This window comes from Staurois parvus, unplaced genomic scaffold (assembly GCF_062004578.1).
Source record: "Staurois parvus isolate SC_StPar_1 unplaced genomic scaffold, SC_StPar_1.0 ptg000393l, whole genome shotgun sequence".
In the NCBI taxonomy this organism is placed as follows: Eukaryota; Metazoa; Chordata; class Amphibia; order Anura; family Ranidae; genus Staurois; species Staurois parvus.
The window spans coordinates 1,218,237-1,238,592 of record NW_028318189.1 but is presented as its reverse complement, the minus strand read 5'-3'; the positions used below and the strand labels follow the sequence as shown (position 1 = coordinate 1,238,592).

The 20,356-nt window shown below is 39.6% G+C and overlaps 1 protein-coding gene across 1 annotated transcript; it reads right to left on the bottom strand.

The window, feature by feature from the left end:
- Positions 1-1,844: 1,844 nt before the first annotated feature.
- On the bottom strand, positions 1,845-19,533 carry LOC149455479 (nodal homolog 4-A-like). Its single transcript, XM_089686192.1, has 3 exons — positions 19,214-19,533; positions 11,351-12,123; positions 1,845-2,361 (listed from the first exon to the last, which is right to left on the bottom strand). Exons 1-3 carry the CDS (start codon positions 19,506-19,508, stop codon positions 2,209-2,211), a joined length of 1,221 nt encoding a protein of 406 aa, XP_089542318.1. The 5' UTR covers positions 19,509-19,533; the 3' UTR covers positions 1,845-2,208.
- Between the last annotated feature and the right edge of the window lie 823 nt (positions 19,534-20,356).

Sequence of the window (20,356 nt, the reverse complement as noted above, 5' to 3'; positions counted from 1 at the left end):
ACATCCAGCCTCAGTCAGCTTGCAACAACCCAGTCCTGCTTCTAACCATTACTCTGCTCAAAGCTCTCTTCCTCCAGTTCCCACAGCACCCCCATTGTTGGTGTCATTGCTAAGAATAGTGCACCATTGATGGTCTCAGTGGGAAGAGTAGTGCCCCATTGTTAGTGTCAGGAGGAGGAATAGTGCCCCATGGCTACTGTCAGTGGAAGAATAGTGCCCCAACGTTGGGGTCAGTGGGAGGAATATTGCCCCAGCGTTGGGGTCAGTGGGAGGAATTGCCCCTATTGCTGGTGTCAGTGGGAGAAATAGTGCCCTCTTATTGTTGTCAGTGGGAGGAATCGTCCCTATTGTTGGTGTCAGTGGGAGAAATAGTGCCCCATTGTTGTTCTCAGTGGGAGGAACAGTGCCCCATAGTTGATGTCAGTGGAACATATAGGGGTTTATTTACTAAAGCTGGAGAGTCCAAAATCAGACTCCCTTCTGCATAGAAACCAATCAGCTTCTAACCTCAGCTTGTTCAATGAAGCTTTGGCAATGAAACCTGGAAGCTGATTGGTTTCTATGCAGAAGTGAGTCTGATTTTGCACTCTCCAGCTTTAGTAAATAAACCCCATAGTGTCTTGTATCAATGGGAGGTAAAGTGCTCCAAAGGCCAGATAAAGGCAAGCAAAGGGCCTCTTCCGGCCCCCAAGACGCAATTTGAAGACCAATGCCATAGACCCTAGTATATCTCAGGAGTGAAAAAGACAGGGTGGCAATGCTCTTACTTACAGTGAGACCACTGAGAATGAATGTAGCCACCCTGTATTTGAATAGAATACTTAAAAAATACCAAAAAAACAAAACAGGATTTGGTGTCACTCTAAGTTCACAAGGTGTTAACTATAAATGTGTGTTGATGCGTGTGATTACATGTGGCATTGAAACATAATTATCCTGCCTTTGTTACATGTTTAGGAGGCATTTGTAAAGTGTGTCAAAAACTTTCAAAACACTTTGTTAAACCGTTTTGTTTGAAAGAAAATTAATTGAAAATGAAAGTGTCCTAACACCTTACAAATGTTTAAGGCACATTAAGTGTTTGTTTATACTTGTGTTGTCTTCTGAAGAGTGATTTGCAATGGATTGGTTTTCAGAGAGCATTTGGCAGGCAGTGAGGAGGCACCATACTACCTCCTCATCTTCTGTTTTAACCACTAAAAACCTGCACTACTTCAGTTGAATGGGTTCAGTTCTGCGGGTGGTACTGTCCACCAAATGTGTGGGGGATATAACTTTTGCTGTGTGCACCCCCATGCACTTTTTATATCAATGTGATACACAATTTGATGACTAACTTAATTTATATGGTACACTTTATGTTTTATTGCAATTGGGGATATATAGTAGGTGTATGTGTATATAGTATATCATTTGAAGCACTAGATAGGATTGATTTATTTTCATTCAAAGTGGCATGCTTTATAAATACAAATTTTTGTGGCAATTTCTCTTTTTGCTTCAGATGCCAGCTGCTCAGGGTTAGGTGCAAGTTGTAGTGCAAGATTGCTTATAATAAACATTGAATTTCTTTGACAGGATGACAATGCTTTTACAGTGAAATCACTGCCGGACTATCAACCTTGCTACTGCTGTAAATGCTTAGATGATGGTACTGTTGGTAGTCGTACCAGTGAATAGCCATGTCTAGCCTCACTCACAGTCTATTGGATTGATGGCCTATTGCTATATCTGCATGAAATTAGGGAAAGGATTCAACAACCCTATTTTGTCTCTCCTACCCTTACCAGCACGGTTTAGCAGGGTGCATGGGGAAATATAGCTTCCCAGGAAAGAATCATTGATTGTAAAAGTTGATTATTTTTATTTTAAATATTGTTTTGCATTAAACTACATAAAAATAAATTACAATAATATTTACAGAACATACATAATTACAGTAATTGTTGTTGGCCTGGCTGGATGGTATTTTCAGTCTATTGTTATTGAGGTTGTTAATCACATTGTGGCCTGATTACCATCTGTATCATATATAAGGATGAGTAGTGTATCCACAAATTCCATCTTTGCTCACTCCAGTCTATGTGAAACATTTAAGTTGGCACTGATGGATTCTGATATCAGCAGTATGACAGTAATATCTGTAAAACAATAAAACTGAAAATTGTTGTTTTAAGACCAGTCTTTTAGTTTAGGTTAGGTGTCATGTCACTGGCATCCACACTCTTCTACTATCATGGCTTCATGGCTTTGGAAAGCAATATCCATATTGTCATAGTAAGCCATACTGAGAGAACTCATCTTGATGGGAACGCAACACACTTCTGGAGCTTTTCTGCTGTTGTAGAAGTTTACCAAGCTCTGCAAAAAAAGACAAGAAGCAGTTATAGATTGAATATCATAATTTAGAGATTTAACATTTCAAGTTTCATAAAAACATTCTTTCTTTGTAGGTTAAATGTGGAAAGATTTTAAGACAGATACATATAAACACTTTAAATTAAGGCTTGCTGTAAATAAAGTTATCACTTGTTTATTGTGTTTATGGGGGCATCCATATTTCCCCATTTCAGATGCAAGCTCAGCTTCCTACTATGCAGTGCTACACAGTCCAGGAATATCAGTAAAGCCCCAAGAACCTTTATGGCCTTATAAAATGGTCTGCGTCAGATTAATAAATCCTTGTTGACCATTTGGTAACTTCACCGTCACATGCGGCCAATTCAGGTCATTCTGGTATTAAAACGTGGCACTACTACTGTGTAGGCAGCCCCAAACTACGCCATGTGGAGGGCCCTAAAGCTTGGGTCATACCATTTAACAAGGTTATCCAGGCCAACTTCTATACTCTGTATCTACCAAAGCCCTTGCAGACTTGCCTGTCTGTCATACACGTGGACAAATAGCACGTTGAAATCTTTAAACTCCACCCCCATGATCCAAGTCTATAACAAACCCTAAAAGCCGGGAGAACACTTCATGCAGGGCCTTGCAGTTCCAACATAATTCAGATCTGGGCTCTGGAAGTCCAGCTGAAAACATGAGATGTAGGTACTCTGGTCATCTGGCGTGCATTCAATGGGGGGTGTCTCTCTCAACAAGAGGGTGATTTCCTTCCCTAATACCCTAGTAGTGGCTGCACTTTATAAATTACATTCTCTTAGGTTTCCGTATTGATTACCAGTCTAGCATATTATGAGTTTATCTTGCCATTGTTTGACTGCATGCAGCCATGCAGCAATCATAACCACTTTACAGGCTAATACTTTAATGCACACACTCAGAAGCTTTTTCCATTTTCAGGAAACGCCTTAGTTGTAAACATGGCACGTTACTTGAACAGCACTTATCAGGTACAGTCCCAACAACATGGCAGGATTATAGACCTTTAAGGTGGTAGACATAGCCCAATTGTAAGGGAACCAGGTGTCCATGAGACTAGTAGGAACTTCCCAATCATAGGGTAAAGTGCCAGGTCCATACTTGTAAAAGGCTTATAATACTGTTCCTCTTGCTGGTGGCACAGGAGGGTTGCTGCAGTATTCACATTACTGGTGCATGGAAACATCACAAATAGGATTTTTTTTCCTTCTTTTCCAACTGTATGCCTGAGGCCTCTACGCTCACAAATCACAGTCCACAACAGAGGACACTGAAGTCCCCAATGAGTTCCCGCCAACCTGAAGAAGTGATATAGAACAGCAATGGGCAAACTACGGCCCGCGGGCCGTATACGGCCCGGCGGACCTTTTAATCCGGCCCGCGGAGCTAGGCTCCCGCTAGGCTCCTCTCACAGTCCGCCCTGAAGACCGGTGTAGCATGAAAGTCTGTCTCCGATCTGTCCCCCTCGACGTATCTGCGCATGTGCCGGAGATCGCCGATCGGCTGCTAATGCCTGAAACTGGCACATGCGCAGATACGTCGAGGGGGACAGATCCTCATAGGACACAGATTTTCATGCTACACCGGAACGGTGCGGGAACACGGCGAGAGGAACGCGCGGAGCAAAGGTAAGTGAATTGACACAGGGGGGACTTGGGGACTTAATATGGGGGATGAATATGGGGAATAAATTACTATATGGGGGATGAATTACTATGGGGGATGAATTACTATATGGGGGATGAATTACTATGGGGGATGAATTACTATATGGGGGATGAATTACTATGGGGGATGAATTACTATATGGGGGATGAATTACTATATGGGGGATGAATTACTATGGGGGATGAATTACTATATGGGGGATGAATTACTATATGGGGGATTAATTAAAATGGGGGATGAATTACTATATGGGGGATTAATTACTATGGGGGATGAATTAATATGGGGGATGAATTACTATGGGGGATGAATTACTAGGGGGATGAATTACTATATGGGGGATGAATTACTATATGGGGGATGAATTACTGTATGGGGGATGAATTACTATGGGGGATGAATTACTATGGGGGATGAATTAAAATGGGGGATGAATTACTATGGGGGATGAATTACTATGGGGGATGAATTACTATATGGGGGATGAATTACTATATGGGGGATTAATTAATATGGGGGATGAATTACTATATGGGGGATGAATTATTATATGGGGGATTAATTAATATGGGGGATGAATTACTATATGGGGGATGAATTACTATATGGGGGATGAATTACTATGGGGGATGAATTACTATAGGGGATGAATTACTATATGGGGGATGAATTAATATGGGGGATGAATTACTATGGGGGATGAATTACTATGGGGGATGAATTACTATATGGGGGATTAATTAAAATGGGGGATGAATTACTATATGGGGGATGAATTACTATATGGGGGATTAATTAATATGGGGGATGAATTACTATGGGGGATGAATTACTATATGGGGGATGAATTATTATATGGGAGATGAATTACTATATGGGGGATTAATTAATATGGGGGATGAATTACTATATGGGGGATGAATTACTATGGGGAATGAATTACTATGGGGGATGAATTACTATATGGGGGATGAATTACTATGGGGGATGACTTACTATATGGGGGATGAATTACTATATGGGGGATGAATTAATATGGGGGATGAATTACTATGGGGGATGAATTACTATATGGGGGATGAATTACTATGGGGGATGAATTACTATATGGGGGATGAATTACTATATGGGGGATTAATTACTATGCTTACTATGGGGGAATATTACTATACTTACTATGGATGACACATACACATCATTCATCTACTCTTGGTCCGGCCCCCGGGTCCAATATATGAACCCATTGCGGTCCTCAAGTCAAAAAGTTTGCCCACCCCTGATATAGAACTTTCTTTGGGTCAATGAAAAAATTGCAGCACACCACCTGCCTACAACTGCACCAAATTCAAAAAATAATTATCTCCAGTTTGAAATTAACAAAACTAGAGATAAATAATACAAAATGTAGGTTGGCATTAAAAAGATTTGCAATCCAGACCCTCATCCCTGAGCACACAGGGCCCTAAACGAGGGTACACTACATCGTCCAGCTACAGCCTGCCATAGATTTCGACAGGCTGCCTGTAGTGGAGCTGGACACTGCACCTGTCCCTCCTGGGTGCACTAAAACACCTTGTATCTCTCTTACAATTTGTGTCTATTTGACCCATATTGCCACAATATCCACTGGAGCATTTGCATTTTCTAGAGAAGAGTAGGGCTTGGCCAGAGAGGGATCACTTTGACACAGTTGGCCAGCTTAAACATGTATTGCAATATATGTGAGCAAAAAATCCCTGTTTTTGTGCAAAGTGTGCTAGAAAGGGAGTAACACAGCATGCAGGGGGTCCATCCAGAATTTTTAGTGTTAACATGTGGTCACACCCCGTTAGCACCTGATGGTTATATACAGTGTATGTATAAGCTATTGGGATTTGAGCACAGATATTATTTATTTCTGTTGCAGGGCAGGTCAATGTCCAGACCTGAACCTTGTGGCTCTCCTACAACTTGTGTCTATTTGCCCCATATTGGTACTAAATCCACTGGAGCATTTTGCAGAACAGAGTGGGGTTTGGTCAGAGAGGAAGTACTTTTATTCAGTTGGCCAGCTTAAACATTTATTACAATGTACGTGAATGGGAAAAGAAAATCTCTGTCCAAAGTTTCCTGGAAAGGGTGTACAGCAGAGCATATACATAGAGCCAGAGAAAAAATTGGCACTTTCACAATGCTTTGTGGACTCATTTGAAAAAAAAAAAAACAACCACAATAAATGCACATTTTCTTCTGCAATATGCAATGTCTTTTTTTTTCAAAATATGGACTTGGCCTTTAACTTAGGCCCACCTCCGAACATGCCTTGAATAATCATTTTGTTATATTATCTCTTCAATATCAGCTCTTATACATAGACTTAATTTGATAATCTTATAAAAAAATATGTTGATAAAGCCTTTATTTAGTATATAAAAGTATACATACTTTCTAAATGTGCAGCTTGGACCTGCCAGCTGTGTGACAACTAGTCTTAGACTATTTGTCTAGTTTAGGTCACTGTTTATTTATGCTTTTAATATGTGCTGCTATTTGTAAGCTTTGCTAAAGGATGCTGTTAACTGTTTTTCATTTAAATCTGAAGCAAGTCTTATGCTAATTGAACAGGACTTCCTGCTGATTGTCTCCCAGAGTGTAAGAATGTGAGGTTATCTCACTTTTTCTCACAGCAAGTGGCCAAGGATGCCAAAAGTGTAAAGAAGGTCAAACACTGAAGGGAACAAGTTCAATATTATAGATGATATATTATTATTATTATTATACAGTATTTATAATTTGCCAACAGTTCGCTCAGCGCTGTACATTACAAGATATACAGAAAACATTTGTTTTGGGAAGCAAAGCAGGCACGCAGGACTCAGGTTTCCCTTTTAAAAAGCACAATGGATTTCTTTTTCTAATAACTGTGATTTTAAACAAACATGCAACAACAATCCTTGGTGTCAGAATTTTTACAGTTCATACACACAGGGATTTTACAGGCATTTTGTATGCCTAGTGTAATTTTCTAGGGCTTTGCGGTGTCTGGGAAGCCTCACATGCAGCATACAGCCTGCCATACAAGTGAATGGCTGTACATGGTTGACCTCTTGAAAATTCTAATGCTCCTTTGCATCAGTGTTTACCCACGCATGCTCATGCAAGAGTTAACGCAGATGCAAAGAAGTACCAGCATTTACAAGAGTATGGCCACGTACACCATAGTCACTTGTATGGTAGGCTGTACGTGGCACTTGCAGTTCCGGTGGAAAATGCCAGGAAATTACACTAGGCATATAAAATGTTTGTAAAAGCCTTGTGCACATAACAGTGGAAAATAGATATGGCTGATAAATCAACATCAAGTCACATGCATACAGCTGATGTAAGAATGATCCTTTGTGCACGGTGTCTGTTTTCATCTCAGTCCAGGTGTATTTTTCTATTATAATTCTTACAATGTAGTTCTGCCAACAAGCTGTCAGAAAAGCATGTTAGACGATTACATGCAAAGAAAAAATTTGCAGCAGACAGGTGTTACAGCATTCTGGAGAATGGACTTTTTCCCATTTTACTTTCTCATACAATGCAAGCAGTTCCAATTCATTTTCATATGATTGGATCATGAAGCTCCTGCCACTAAATTGTAAGCAAAAAGCATCAGCAGCCTCTTTCTAGTGATCTTAACCTTATTTTTTTTAATGTTATTGTTAGATGACCAATAAATCTAAAATGACAACTTGGACACTGTTAAGTAGTGATTATGGGAAGGAATGTTTTTATATATGTCAGCAACTTACGTGTGGTAAAAATCCCAGGTATCTAAATACCTGCTGATATATACAGTATCTCACAGAAGTGAATACACCCCTCACATTTTTGTAAATATTTTATTCTATCTTTTCATGTGATAACACTGAAGAAATGACACTTTGCTACAATGTAAAGTAGTGAGCAGGGGCAGACTGACAACTCATGGGGCCCCCGGGCAATAGGGGATCATAGGGCCCCTGTGTCCTTGCCCAGACACCCAAAAAAGCCTATGAAAGGTACCAGGGGCATCTCATGGGGCCCCCTACTGACCCCAGGCCCCCGGGCAGTGCCTGAGTGCTCGAATGGTCAGTCCGCCCCTTGTAGTGAGTGTACAGCTTGTATAACAGTGTAAATTTGCTGTCCCCTCAAAATAAGTGTCAATACTCTGTGTGGCCACAATTATTTTCCAGCACTGCCTTAACCCTCTTTGGTATGGACTTCAGAGCTTCACAGGTTGCCACTGGAATCCTCTTCCACTCCTCCATGATGACATCACAGAGCTGGTGGATGTTAGAGACCTTGCGCTCCTCCACCTTCCATTTGAGGATGCTCCACAGATGCTCAATAGGGTTTAGGTCTGGAGACATGCTTGGCCAGTCCATCACCTTTACCCTCAGCTTCTTTAGCAAGGCAGTGGTCATCTTGGAGGTGTGTTTGGGGTTGTTCTCATGTTGGAATACTGCCCTGCGGCCTAGTCTCCAAAGGGAGGGGATCATGTTCTGCTTCAGTATGTCACAGTACATGTTGGCATTCATGGTTCCCTCAATGAACTGTAGCTCTCCAAACCCGGCAGCACTCATGCAGCCCCACACCATGACACTCCCACCACCATGTTTGACTGTAGGCAAGACACACTTGTCTTTGTACTCCTCACCTGGTTGCTGCCACACACGTTTAACACCATCTGAACCGAATCAGTTTATCATGGTCTCATCAGACCACAGGACATGGTTCCAGTAATCCATGTCCTTAGTCTGCTTGTCTTCAGCAAACTGTTTGCGAGCTTTCTTGTGCATCATCTTTAGAAGAGGCTTCCTTCTGTGACGACAACCATGCAGACCAATTTGATGCAGTGTGTGGCGTGTGATCTGAGCACTGACAGGCTGACCCCCCCCCTTCAACCTCTGCAGCAATGCTGGCAGCACTCATATGTCTATTTCCCAAAGACAACCTCTGGATATGATGCTGAGCACGTGCACTCAACTTCTTTGGTTGAACATGTTGAGGCCAGTTCTGAGTGGAACCTGTCCTGTTAAACTGCTGTATGGTCTTGGCCATTGTGCTGCAGCTCAGTTTCAGGGTCTTGGCAATCTTCTTATAGCCTAGGCCATCTTTATGTAGAGCAACAATTCTTTTTTTCAGATCCTCAGAGAGTTCTTTGCCATGCGGTGCCATGTTGAACTGCCAGTGACCAGTATGAGAGAGTGAGAGTGATAACACCAAATTTAACACACTTGCTTCTCATTCACACCTGAGACCTTGTAACAGGAAAGAGTCACATGACACCGGGAAGGAAAATGGCTAATTGGGCCCAATTTGGACATTTTCACTAAGGCTGGCCATACATTATACAATTTTCTTCAGAATTTTGCTTTAGATTTAGAAAAAAAATATAATATTGAGGACAAACCTTAACAACACTTTCAATTGTATCCAATTAGGCAGGACCTTGCACTACATAGTTGAAGGTAAATCTAAAGGAAATTGGGCAGAAATTGAATAGAGAATTCTATAATGTATGGCCAGCCATAGGGGTGTACTCACTTTTGTTGCCAGCGGTTTAGACATTAATGGCTGTGTGTTGAGTTATTTTGAGGGGACAGCAAATTTACACTGTTTTTAAAGCTGTACACTCACTACTTTACATTGTAGCAAAGTGTCATTTCTTGAGAGTTGTCACATGAAAAGATCGAATAAAATATTTACAAAAATGTGAGGGGTGTACTCACTTCTGTGAGATACTGTAATACCAGTTAGCACTTAGGGTGGCCCAAATTGTTTAATCCTGCCCAAGAACAGACCGATTCATAGATGGATCCAGTCTTGGCTGGTTCAATAGAAACCAACTGAAATTTGATCCATCTATGAGTAGGGTGGTTGTACTGAAGTCAATCAAGCGATCACCTTCAATACAACCAGCCTGTCAGATTTTTTTCATTCGATCACTACCAGTAGCTGTAGCCACCAGCAGTGATCATTGTGTTCTGCCAGCAGGGAAGGCTTCAGAACACAATAGCGTTGTGGGAGGGATTCCCCCATCAACACTTATTATGTTGACGGGGGAATAGAGCTTTCTTTTTTTTTTCTTTCCACCTGTGATGGAAGGATATAACATTGCATAATCTATGGGCTGCTTTAGACAAAAGATCGAATATTTAGGCCATTCTAAAGCCTAGTACACACAACTCTTTTTTTTTTTTTCCCCCGTTTTTGTCCCATGCTGTGCTATTGTGTTCTGACAGGGGGGCAACCCCCCCCCACCCCACCAGAACACTCTGGTCAGTGCTCTCAGCCATTGGCTGAGATTGTTGATTGGGAGCTGATCGGCAGACCTTTTTCAGTCATGCCCCTTCGACAGAAGTTGGCCGAACAGCTAGCTTCTGTCGGACCGGCTGCCGTAGCCACTGGCTGAATAGGCTTAAAGCTGGCCATACACTGGTAGATATTCATTCCAAATATCTTGTCAGTACATTAGCAAATGGCAACAGAGACTTGATGTATGTTCAAAAAAAGTCAAAATTTCATTTGCTTTTAAGATGAATGGTGTTTCCTGAACAAAAACCGTAATACTTTGTTGGAAATATGTTTATTCAATTAAAATTTTCCATCTTGATCCATCAAATGTTCTTGTCCCTACAACTGAATATGATCATCAATTTGATCATATTAACATTTAGAAAATCAAATAAATGTTCTGAAAATGAAAAATTGACATTCTACTAGTGTATAGCTATCTTATGTACTGACTAGGGCTAGGGAGTGATAATGAGCACATTCAAGCATGTAAAGTGCTACTATGATAGAAAGAAATCTCTTTACCATGCATGAGTGACTTTTTATTTCTTGTGCATCAAGACACAGAACAGCTCGAATCAGTGTGTTCAATCATGGGTAGATTTCTCACTTACTTCTCTCTTATCTTTTCTTACTGAGTGAGTGTAGTATAAGAAGAGTATAAGTAAAGACTGTGCACGTAGATTGAGTAAGACTGAACAAGCCACCAGAGTTTGTATCAACCAGGGGCGAACTGACAACTCATGGGGCCCCCGGGCAATAGGGGATGATGGGGCCCCAAACTCAAAAAAGCCTATGAAAAAGGTACCAGGGGCATCTCATGGGGCCACCTACTGACCCAGGGCCCTCGGGCAGTGCCGAGTTTCCAAATGGTCAGCCGCCCCTGGTATCAACCCATATATACTTAAAGCCACACCATCCCACATGGCAAATACCAGAGTTTGCCCACCCAATGACATTAAGACTATACCTAGAGTAAAAAAAAATAAGCTCTTACCTGTAAATATGAATGATTGTTAGGTTTGCCACCTTCATTCACAGGGCTTGGACAGCTTCCTTCACACCGATAGGCATTAAATTTTTTGGGGTGAATGATCCAAGCATCCCAGCCAATCATTTTGAAGTCCACAATGAAGTCCACTCTTCTACAAAGATTTATTTTATTGTCAGTTAGTGGGGGTTGTTTCATGCTAATGATACGGTCCCTAATCATGTGGCTTCTTCTCCGTCTTCTTGATGCAGATTTGTTCATCAAGAATGGGATTGTTGTTAGATATTTCGATTGTGTGGCATCTAGCAAGAGGGAAGCAGTTACAGAAGACCTCTCTTTCCTGGATAAATTGGAATATACAAACATCAACATCTGCTTATCTTCAGGTTTCTGCTCACTGTATCTCCTCTTTCCATGCTCAACACCAGACACCGTTTCTATAGGTTTCAAATGGACAGCTGTGTTAATATGACCAGCTTTATAGTTCCTTTGAAACCACTTACGGACTATGGCTGTAGCATCCATCACTATCCAACTCTCTGAGACTCTGGTTTTACAGGTACTTGAGCCCAGGTAGACATAATTGTGGCATAGCTCCTGAGAATCTTGGCAAGTGGAGTATTGATGAAATATGTCAATGTTAAGTGGCATCACATCACTGTGTATTTTTGATAATGTAGATTTCCCAAATCGAACCTCTGCATGTTGAAGCAGTTCATCATGACTCAGAGATGAGAAGTCAAAAATGAAGACATATCTTTCACCCACTTGCTCAAATTCTGAATGAAGAAAAAAAGAAATGTTATACCTCAACAGTAAATACAGTATCTATGATGCATCACTAAAACAAGTGCACATTTGTCAATAACGGCTCATTTACACTTTTGGTTGGGTGGGGGGGTGTTAAAAATAGCAAGTTGAGGCATGTTTTTACTGCACCCCAGCTCCCTTAAGCTGCAAAGGCAGCTGGCTGAGGCTATACACATGCCTCGGCCTCAATGTTTTGTTTCAGGGCCATGGTAAAGATTTCATCCCTTTTAACCTATGGTGTTATTATTACTATACAGAATTTATATAGTGCCAACAGTTTGCGCAGTGCTTTACAATATAAGGGAGACAGTACAATTACAATACTTTCAGTACAGAAGGAATAGGAGGGCCCTGCTCGTGGAGCTTACAATCTAAAGGAAGGGGGAGGTGATACAAAAAGGTGATAACAGCAGGGGATGATCTGGCGGAGGTGATTCAAGTACAGTTCTTAGGTGGAGGTGGAGGTGGGGTAGGCTTCCCTGAAGAAGTGAGTTTTCAAAGATCGCCTAAAGGCAGACAGGGTGGGGGCTGACCGGATATGCTGTGGTAGGGAGTTCCAGAGGATGGGAGAGGCTCTGGAGAAGTCCCGGAGGTGAGCGTGGGAGGAGGTGATGAGGGAGCTAGAGAGGAGGATATCATGGGAGGAGCAGAGTGGGCAATTTGGGCGGTATCTGTGGATGAGGTTGGCAATGTAGCTAGGGGCAGTGTAGGATGGCTTTGTAAGCTGTGGTTAGTATTATGAATTTTATACATTGGGTTAGTGGAAGCCAGTAGAGGGAATGGCAGAGAGGGGCAGCAGTCGCTGATCGGTTGGTAAGGTGTATGAGTCTAGCAGCATCATTCATAATAGACTGAAGGGGGGATAGCCTGTGTAACGGTAGACCAGTGAGGAGGGAGTTGCAGTAATGGAGGCGGGATAAAAATGCGGATTGCCTGCCTGTTCTTACTGCTCCCCCAAGGGCAAGAGTAAATGTAGCCTAATGCTCCGTACACACTATAAGAAAATCCTAGGAAAATTTTTGTGCGAGGACCAATCGTTTGATAATTGGATCGTTAGTACACAGCTTTCGAGAGCTGATCACAACAATTTGTGTGACAATATCCAAAAGGGACAAGCGCAAAAATTTTTCTTGTACGATACCAGATCATATGATTTTCTTTTAATTAGTACAGTAGTCGTCCGAAAATACAATACATGACATCACTTTCAAAAATCTTTTCTTTCGTAGGAGAATTATTGTATCTTTAGTAACCTTTTCACTTTCGATGTGAGAATAGCAGGCGAAAAAAAAACGGGCAATCATTCGTCCGATATTCTCATCGCGTGTATGAGGCTTTATAGCATCTGAAAATATTGTTCACCATGTCTTTATTAACTAGTTGTAGTAAATATTTACATGTGCTGTAAGATGGAGGTTCCCATTCAAGCATGTTTCTGTTTTGTCACCCAGTTCTAATCTCCTATTGCATCTCATTTTCTCTTGTGTACCTCTTTTGTATTAGTAGCTGGAAGGATTAGTTTTTGCTAATTTGATTTAGATAAGGTGTAAATTTATGCTTGTAGGGGCTGTCTTCACACTTCCTTTTTTTGCAACTGTAAAGAGTGACAAATGTGTTTTAAACAGTTCACACAATCATTATCATTTAGGTAATCCTTTTAGTGGGCAAATAATGCTTGGAAATGTTGAACCTTGGCAAAAAGTTACAAATACTGTAGCTACTTTTTATAACAGAAGCACATAGAGCTGCATATACAAACACAACGCAGATTTAAAAAAAAAAAGGCTTTATTCAAAACTGTTAACACTGTTTTGGATTGAGAGTCATAAGGATGGCCTTAATGTTTGAAAGGTTTTTACTAGTCTCTACAGCCCAGGTGCAACATATTAATTTCTTCTTTATTGACCTATCATTGCTCACCTGTGACTACCTGTGTCTGGGAAATCTCCTTAACAGGGACACCAACAGCAATAAAATCCCAACAGAGTATCTACACCATTTTATTTAACTAATGTTTTGTTCTACTTTAGCAGAAGGTAAATTTAAGCAAGAAAAGAGAAAGATGAACTGCCATGTTATTGGGTTGGGCATATGTATTAACTGCTTCCTGACTGCCATATAGCAGAAATACTGCTACAGGGCAGCACGGTGTGCAAAATCACATATATATACACATGATTTTGCATTTCCAGGTAAGAGGCGCATGCGCCCCCTACCCACGCTGCCAATCACCTGGTCCTGCCCGGTGATTACTCGCCGGCGCCCGGTGATTACCGAAGATCTCAGACCAGAAGAACTGTTTTATTTGCTAACAGTTCTCCTCCCTGTCAGCTCGGGCACACTGATGCACAGCACAGCCATCCAAAGCAGTGTGCTTACAGTGAAGCACACAGACACCGTCCCCTAGTAAAACACATGAAGCACATAGTTAACCCTTTAATCGCCCCTCACGTTAACCCCTTCCTGACCAGTGCCATTACTACAGTGTCAGTGCTTTTTGTTAGCACTGATCACTGTATTGGTGTCACTGGGGATGGCAGTGACACCAAGTCAGATCCTCACAGTGTCAGAATGTCCGCCGCAGTCATTCAATCCCACTATATATTGCTGATCTCCGCCTTTACTAGTGAAAAAAAAAATAATTCCGTATATATACACCGCCATTTGTAAACGTTATAACTTTCACATAAACCAATTAATTTACACGTATTAAGATTTTTTTTTTCTAGCAAAGACAAGTAGCAGAACACATTTTGGCCTAAATTTATGACAAAATGTGATTTTTAACATTTTTTTTACTGGACATTTAATAGCAAAAAGTCAAGAATATTGTTTTTTTCTCAAAATTGTTGGTCTTTTTTTTATAGCGAAAAAAAAAATAACGCACAAGCGATCAAATACTACCAAGAGAAAGCTCAATTTGTGGCAAAAGAAATGATGTAAATTTCATTTGGGTGCAGCCTTGCATGACAGCACAATTGTCAGTTAAAATAACACAACGCCGTAATGCGAAAAATGGCCTGGTCAGGAAGGGGGGGGGGGGTAAATCCTCAGGAGGGCAAGTGGTTAATATATAAAAACGTATTTACAAATTGCTAAGGATTGAATTACATTTTGTATTGTGGTAATACCCACAATAGCACGTGTTACTGTAATACATTATAATGTGCATTACATGCCCTGGTGCATCGCAGTTAAATTCACTTTGAATGACACCCCAATGCACCTGCTTTAGAGCATGCTGCAATGCGTGGCTACAGAAGGTAGGACAGAATATAAGTGAACGTCCCACACATAAAGGTAATGTACACTCAAGCTAATATAATGATGATATACACAATTCACTGCTTTTTCCTGCACTTTTTTGGAGCCAACTTTAACCCTGAACACTATTGCTATTTAGGATAATTATAATAAATTTAGGATAATGATTCATAACCATGTTTTTCTAATCCTAAAATTGCAAAAATTGCGTATTCCCAGGAAAAAAATCCTGGAAGCACGGTTGCAGTGTCACAGGTTTTATCATTATTTTTTGCATTTAACATTAACTTTCTATATGGATTCAGAGCGTGTATGATTGCTCAGAATTTCCAAAACAATGTTTTTGAAAAAAAAAAACAGCTTAACTTCATTGTAGAATATACTAAAGTTTAACTAAAGCTATTCAATCATGTCTGTACTTAGTTTAATGCACAAGATGTGGATTGCAGAACTTATGGGATTTCTATAGGGCTGTCTGACCTATGTCTCTGTTCAATGACCTAAGCTTTAAAAAGGACAATACTGATGAAGACTCCTAAGGTGCTGAAGGTTGGCAGCAGTCTTCTGATAAAGAGACATGCAGACAAGCTATGAAAAGGATGTGTATTAGTATTCTGTGTAATGAGTGCTTGTAAAGTGTGTCTGGTACAGAGATTTAAACATAGTCTGCATACCCCTTTCCAAGACATCAAAGCAAAATTGTAACACTGATCTATATGACTTTTTGGTCCAAAACTAACACCATTCATTACTGATCAACCCAGACAGAATAGTTATTCATCCAACACCAAGCAACCTTTATGATAATTTTTCAATGTTAAAATAACAAAATTATTGTTTCTGAATCACTAAAATCTGCAGTGACAGCTGAAAAAAATGTTCACGCATACCTTAGACCCAAATTCTATGTGTTGCATCATCAATAATTGAATTTCTACAATGCACGTTACAAGCCTTAATGCATTGCAGTGCTAATAATTTCAAATAGCAGTCCAATACACTTAGGCATTGCAGATGAATAGCAACAGGCTGCAATGTAATGCATTGCGACAGAAATTTTGTGACATGTCCAAGAATTGGAATTTTTTCTGCCTCGGAAGCTCATTTCAAAGTTTGATTTCAATGAGCTGCTTTAATGCAACACACCTTAATGCACAAAATAATGTAAATGGACTCTAAATGTTATACAACTGAAGACTCTGAGGCCAAAAAATTGGATGTCAATGACAATCAACTGAGCCTTTGAAACTGTATTTTCCTGTACAGATTTTATAGTAGAAAAGGCAATATGGCATGGAAAGTGTCTGTTTGGAAAGCCAGGCAAGGATAATGCATCTATTTGCTATTCTCTGATTGTGACAAATGGGAAATATTGTCAATCTTTATGTCAGACTGTGTATCAGACCCCATATTAGCAAAAGAAACAGATTAAAACTATTAAACTATATAATTAATATACTGTATATTACCAATTACCTTTTTGAAAGGCTAGCCAGAAACTGCATGAATTCTGTGCACTTGGCTAACATTAGAAGCAATATTTGATTAGTGTAAAGGACTTAAAGCAGAACTAACCCCAATGATTTAGCAATTTCTCAAAACAGACTGCTTTCACACTGATCAGTTTTTCCTGTTTTTGCATTAAAAAAAAAAGAGGAAGAAAAACACATGGACCATTAAATCGTATGGAACTCTTCACACTGGTCAGTTGCAGGTCCATTTCATTTTTCAAGGTCCTGCTTGCTGCGTTTTTGGTGCATGTTTGGTGTGGTTAAAAAAACAAAAACACACCTTCCATTTAAATGAATGGAAACTGCATCAAAGACGTGTCAAAAATGCATAAAAACGCACCCACAGTTGCTTTTTTTTTTGGTGTGGTTTTTGAGTAATGTGTACTTTTTTCACAGATGCAAGACGCACCAGAAATATGGCAAAAACGCATATCTGTTTTTAACAAAAGAGCAGTGTGAAAGTAGCTTTACATTGAAGGCATGCAGTGAAAGATAACTATCACATTCGCTTGTGCTCTTAACTTTACTATCTAAGCATCAAATGAATGGTGTCATAACTGATCATATGTGCAGCACCATATCAACTGCAGATCAAAACAGACTATGATGGCAGCTTATTTGACTGTAAAGGATTTGGTTCCACTTTAAAATAACCAGCTTCCAGTTCTAACAATGTTCTAGAAACCTTGCCAGCTCATCATTTAGTCAAAGATGTACAGATTCCTGTATGTGACTGGTTAGGACCCTTGATGGCATTAGTGTTCTGAAGGCAGGCAGGTCTTCTAGTTGCCTTTGACATCTGCCCCTCAATGGGAAGCCTGCCTTAATAGAAATGCATTTGTTAAAAGCCCATGCAATACCCAGGTTATGACATCTACCAGTGACATACTGTACATGGTAATCCCTTTGTATTTTACAAACACATACAGTAGCAGGGCTTGCTAATGCTAAATGTAACACTAGTAACACTTTCATTAACACTTTTATCACTTACTGAACTTCCCACTCAATTACTCCAAATTAATTAGTTTGTTCTGCTTAACTACTCACAGATATTCATTACTCAATCCAGATTATATGCAAAGGATCCCTAACAATCACTATGCATGTATCCCATCCAGCTCACCTCAAGAGAACAGTCACTCAGCTGGATAGGAGTTTTTTTTATCTAATAGATATTGGTTTCTCAATGCCAAGACCAGTTCAGGGATATATGTGCAATCTCCCCATTATGCTTGGAAAATATAAACATGGATGCAACACTTGTTTGAAGCAAATAGTGTTCAATAACTATAGTAGGCTGCCATATGCGAGTTCCTTCTGATGTCTAAGTCCAGCTCCACAATATAAGGTTGATTATATGTAGAACAAATTTTGCTTGCAATGCAACTCTTTTAAAAAGAGATATTTGGACTAAATATGGGATATGACAACCAGGGTTAGTCGTAGAGAATTTCCAGCATACTCCTCAGAGCAATTTCAATTACCTATTTTTCCACATCATTAGGAAACTATGCATTCATCATTGCCTGTTTGGGTACCAGTGCACAGTGTTTTGGATCATGTCCATAGTAGCCAGCAATGAGGTTGATTTACTAAAGGCCAAATGGCTGTTCATTTTGCAAGGGAAATTTTCCTTAGCTTAGTGAATGAGGTGAAGCTCTGATGACTTCAATCATCGAATCATGCATGAACATATACTGTGTTGTTTTTTTTTGCTTTTTTCCTTGCACTTAATTGAGTATTCTTTGCAAAGTGAATTTTCACCACATTCACCAAGCTAAGGGAGAAAATTCCTTTGCAAAACAATCTATTTGCCGTTCGTAAATCAACTCATATTTGGATTAAAAAAAAATCAACTCCAATATCTGTTTTTTAAAATGCCAACATTACTTTTGTGATACTTGCCAACATTTACAAGCTGTGACTGGTTCATGTAATGTCCTAGGTTAGAACAATGATTTATGATAGATCTATTTTTATAGAATATTATATTTAAAATCCTGATCCTAATATATTTCATTTTATTTTGCATAATGATATAGACCTAACAAAATATATAAACCTAAATAAAAATGTTCAGTACTGTAGATTCCAATTCAATTTACACTATATTGGATAACAGCTATATGAAACATCATTATTTAATTTATATACCTTAGAATTAATCCTAGTGTTAGAACTATTAGCATCAATATTCAAATAAACCAAAAATAACTGGTCAGTGTAGAGATAGCAATTTGATATGACAAAATTTATATTATAAGAAGAGCTGTAATCTTACCTTTAGCAGCTAGACTCCTGATAATATCAGCCTGTGGACTAGATGGGGACCTCAGTTTTGGTGTGGGTCTTTGCTCTGTGCCTTGTCTGGTCTCTAAGCGATGAACATTTTGGTAGAGACTCATCATGAAGTTGGGCAGTTCAGGAGGGACTGCATTTTTACCCGCTGCATCTTTTGTCCTATTGGCAAATTCTTGTAGGATGGCTGGCTCATCACTAGGATAACTCTTTGCAATGTAGTTAGCTACTCCAGGTATGAGTAGCATTATCAGAACACAATAGAAAGAGACAGACATTGTATCCCTGTATGTGTGTGCACTGGCTTTACTGACTGAGTGCAATGACAACAGCTTTTTGGTCTGAATGACTTATGCATATTCAAACATCTATTAGCTGGTCATTCAGCCTAAGCCTATTGGAAACCAAGGAAAAGTAACACCTTTCCCAGAACATTCACTCTGTTTGCCAATATGGATTAGGGAGGATAATATAACTGACACGCTATTTACGCATTAACATTATAAGGCATCATCCACTGAATTAAACACTAAAAATAAAGAGACACAGATTATTAATTAGTATTCTGTTTAACATCTGGAAAAGAAAGTATTTCCAAAATGCATACAACTTTCTAAATTGGAAACATATATAAAAGTGGGATTGTTTTGATAACATTTTTGTTAAGGGGGGAAACTTAATAGTGGAAATTCATATAGCAACCACAGAACAGCATTCATTCATTTTCCTCTGATTAATTAACAAGCCCAATTGACAGTAAATTCAGGATTTTACTCTTATTATTGGAGCAGCCTCTATGCTGTTTCAAAACTATTAACTATGCCTTGCCACTTCTTTTCACGGGAAGTTTAGCACATACAGCAGAAAACATGAACTCAGATACTTTCAAAATGAAATACTGGGGAAGCGCTTCCAATAGGATATCAAATACCATATAACCTCGTACCAAAACCTTTTAACATAAACAGATCCCCCAGTATTCTTTTATGAATGTGCAAAAAAAGTTATATATATATTTATATATATATTACATACATACACACACACACCACACACATACATATACACATATACATACACACACAGTATAGCTCTTGAAGCATAAAAGAAAAAATAAAACAAAATG